The sequence below is a fragment of the Geospiza fortis genome, unplaced genomic scaffold (assembly GCF_000277835.1).
Source record: "Geospiza fortis unplaced genomic scaffold, GeoFor_1.0 scaffold878, whole genome shotgun sequence".
NCBI lineage: Eukaryota > Metazoa > Chordata > Aves > Passeriformes > Thraupidae > Geospiza > Geospiza fortis.
In genome coordinates, this window is record NW_005054471.1 from 492,630 (window position 1) to 494,768 (window position 2,139).

Below are 2,139 nucleotides of genomic sequence, written 5' to 3' on the forward strand. Positions count from 1 at the left end.
AGCAGGAAGTTTTTACACTTTATACCAGATTTATTCAGGTGTCAAGGACAACAGTAGGGCCACTAGCAATGTTACATACTAGAGATACTTCTGTGAGGCCTGGTCAGCTCACTGGCATGGAGAAACAGACCAAAACTATTGTCAGAGGAGTATATCAGAATCCTGACAACAGCCTGTGCCCTCAGATAGCTTGGAAATTTCCTGCCTCGACCCCAGCTTGGCAGCAGCAGGTACAGGGGCAAGGTGGTGGGCATGGCATCACTCTAGCAAGAGGCAGTTGTCCTGGGGTACAGCCAGCTTTCTCCCAGACAGGTCTGCTTTCCCAGAACAGAGGAGTGGAGCTGTGCTTCGCCTGAGGAAGCAGCATGTCCGTGCCTGGCAGTACAGAGGCCTGCAAAAGGAACATTCCTGTCTTGAGCTCAGCCAAGGCAGGGCTGGTGCTGCTGACAGGGCTGCTTCCTCCTGCTGAGTGCTCTGACATGCTTAAGAGGTGTGAGCTCCACCAGGATCTGTCAGACCTGCTGGTCCCAGTCCTGCCCTGGCTGCTCTCTCTGGGGGTGTGGACGTGCCGGCAAGGAGAACCCCAGTCTGTGTCCAAGGAGGTGTGGCAGGCTGTGCCCCAGGGCTGATGCCATCTGCCAGCCCTGGGGTTAATTAGAGCCTGTGACACAGCCAGGACAGCCTCCTCCCCGTTACACCACCTCCCCTTACACTCATTGACCTCGTCTGGCTTCTGAGCTGCTTTTGTAATGCCCTGCAACCCACAGCAGTGCTGGGGACATGCTCCTCCTCTGCTAAGGGCTGATCCTTCTTTCTGTCTTGCAGGTGACCCAGCTGCTGCCTCCTACCTGGTGCAGGCCTTGTGGGAGCTGAACCAGAAGCAGGAAGCGGCTGCTCAGTGGCAGAAGTTCTCCCAGAGCTGCCCTGCAGAGGATGGGCAGCAGCAAGGGCAGGGAAGGTGTGTAGAGGGGTGGGTGAGGTCTCAGCAGTGCAAACTGTCAGGCCATGAGGCAGTTTAGGTGTCCAAGGAGCTTCCCCTGGTGACTGCTGTGAGGGGCCACAGGCTGTGGCTCTGCTGGGACTCCCTGGGGCACAGAAGAGCTGACATGGAGAAAATGGGGAGGGCAGAGCTGCAGGTAGAGCAAGGGGACCTGCAGAACAAATGTCTTAGGGCATGGCAAAGGAATGCTGCAGCCCTCACTACTGCCACGTTCCCCTCTCTTTCAGGCCCCTCCCTTTGTACCTGGTTTCATGTCAGGAGCAGGCAATGTTCCCTCACCGTGAAGCTCTTGCCAGGAGCATACAGGATTACCTTGGGACAGCAGCCCAGGACATGCCAAGCTGACCTGGTCATGCCACCCACACCTATCTGCTGAGGTCTCCCTGCACCTGGCTGGCACAAGGCCTTTAAGAACTCCTTCAAGACTCAGAATTACTCTGTGATGAAGCTAGATTCCCAAAGGACTGAAACAGAATAGATCTCCTTTTCTAATAAACATCTCAGCTCTGTTTAGCTTTGGGTTTTTCCATGCTCTTTTTCCAGAGATATGTTGCAGTCATGGCCTTGACACTGCCTCCAGCTACTGTGAGGCCATGGGCTGTGTGCCCTGGATGTGTGAGAGATCAAGGGCAGAGATACCTTCATCCTCTGTGCCCTGTGCACGGTGGGGCTGGCTCTGCACTCAGCTCCAGGGAGCTGATGGTCTGTCCTGTCTGTGCTTTGTGTACCAGCTTTTTGCTTGGATGCTGTGGTTTGAGCCCAGAGAGGTGGTTCTGTCTGAGGTGTGCAGCTCAGAGGTCTGAATTTCACAGTGCTGCACTAGTCCAGACCCACACCTGTGCGTCCCCTGTGGCCCTGAGGGTCTGTGCCAATGCCACAGCTCCAGGCCCCTCACCCTCGGGGGGAAAGGAGCACATGTCCCTGCCCTGTGTCTAGTGGAGCTTTTTTGGATGAGGAAGGTCCCCTGATCCTGTTACCCAAGCCTTTGGCAAGCCTTGCCTCCCACAAGAGGGAAGGGGTGCTCGGGATCTGCAAGGCCAAGGAGTGAGGGGAAAAAGGGCATGACAGAACTCTGCAAGCTGCTGCAGCCTCCTGTGAATGCTGGAGGGACAGAGAGGGACTTTGGGTGGGCCCAAACC

General features: G+C 56.0%; 1 protein-coding gene across 1 annotated transcript in view; it reads left to right on the plus strand.

Moving 5' to 3' along the window:
• The window catches only part of FANCG (FA complementation group G), an 8,578-nt gene extending 7,065 nt beyond the window's left edge, over positions 1–1,513 (plus strand). Inside the window, exons 12-13 of the mRNA XM_031062854.1 lie at positions 826–958; positions 1,228–1,513. Of these exons, the coding sequence (XP_030918714.1) occupies positions 826–958; positions 1,228–1,345 (251 nt within the window). The 3' untranslated portion in view covers positions 1,346–1,513. The remainder of the gene's footprint in view (positions 1–825; positions 959–1,227) is intronic.
• Positions 1,514–2,139: the final 626 nt, after the last annotated feature.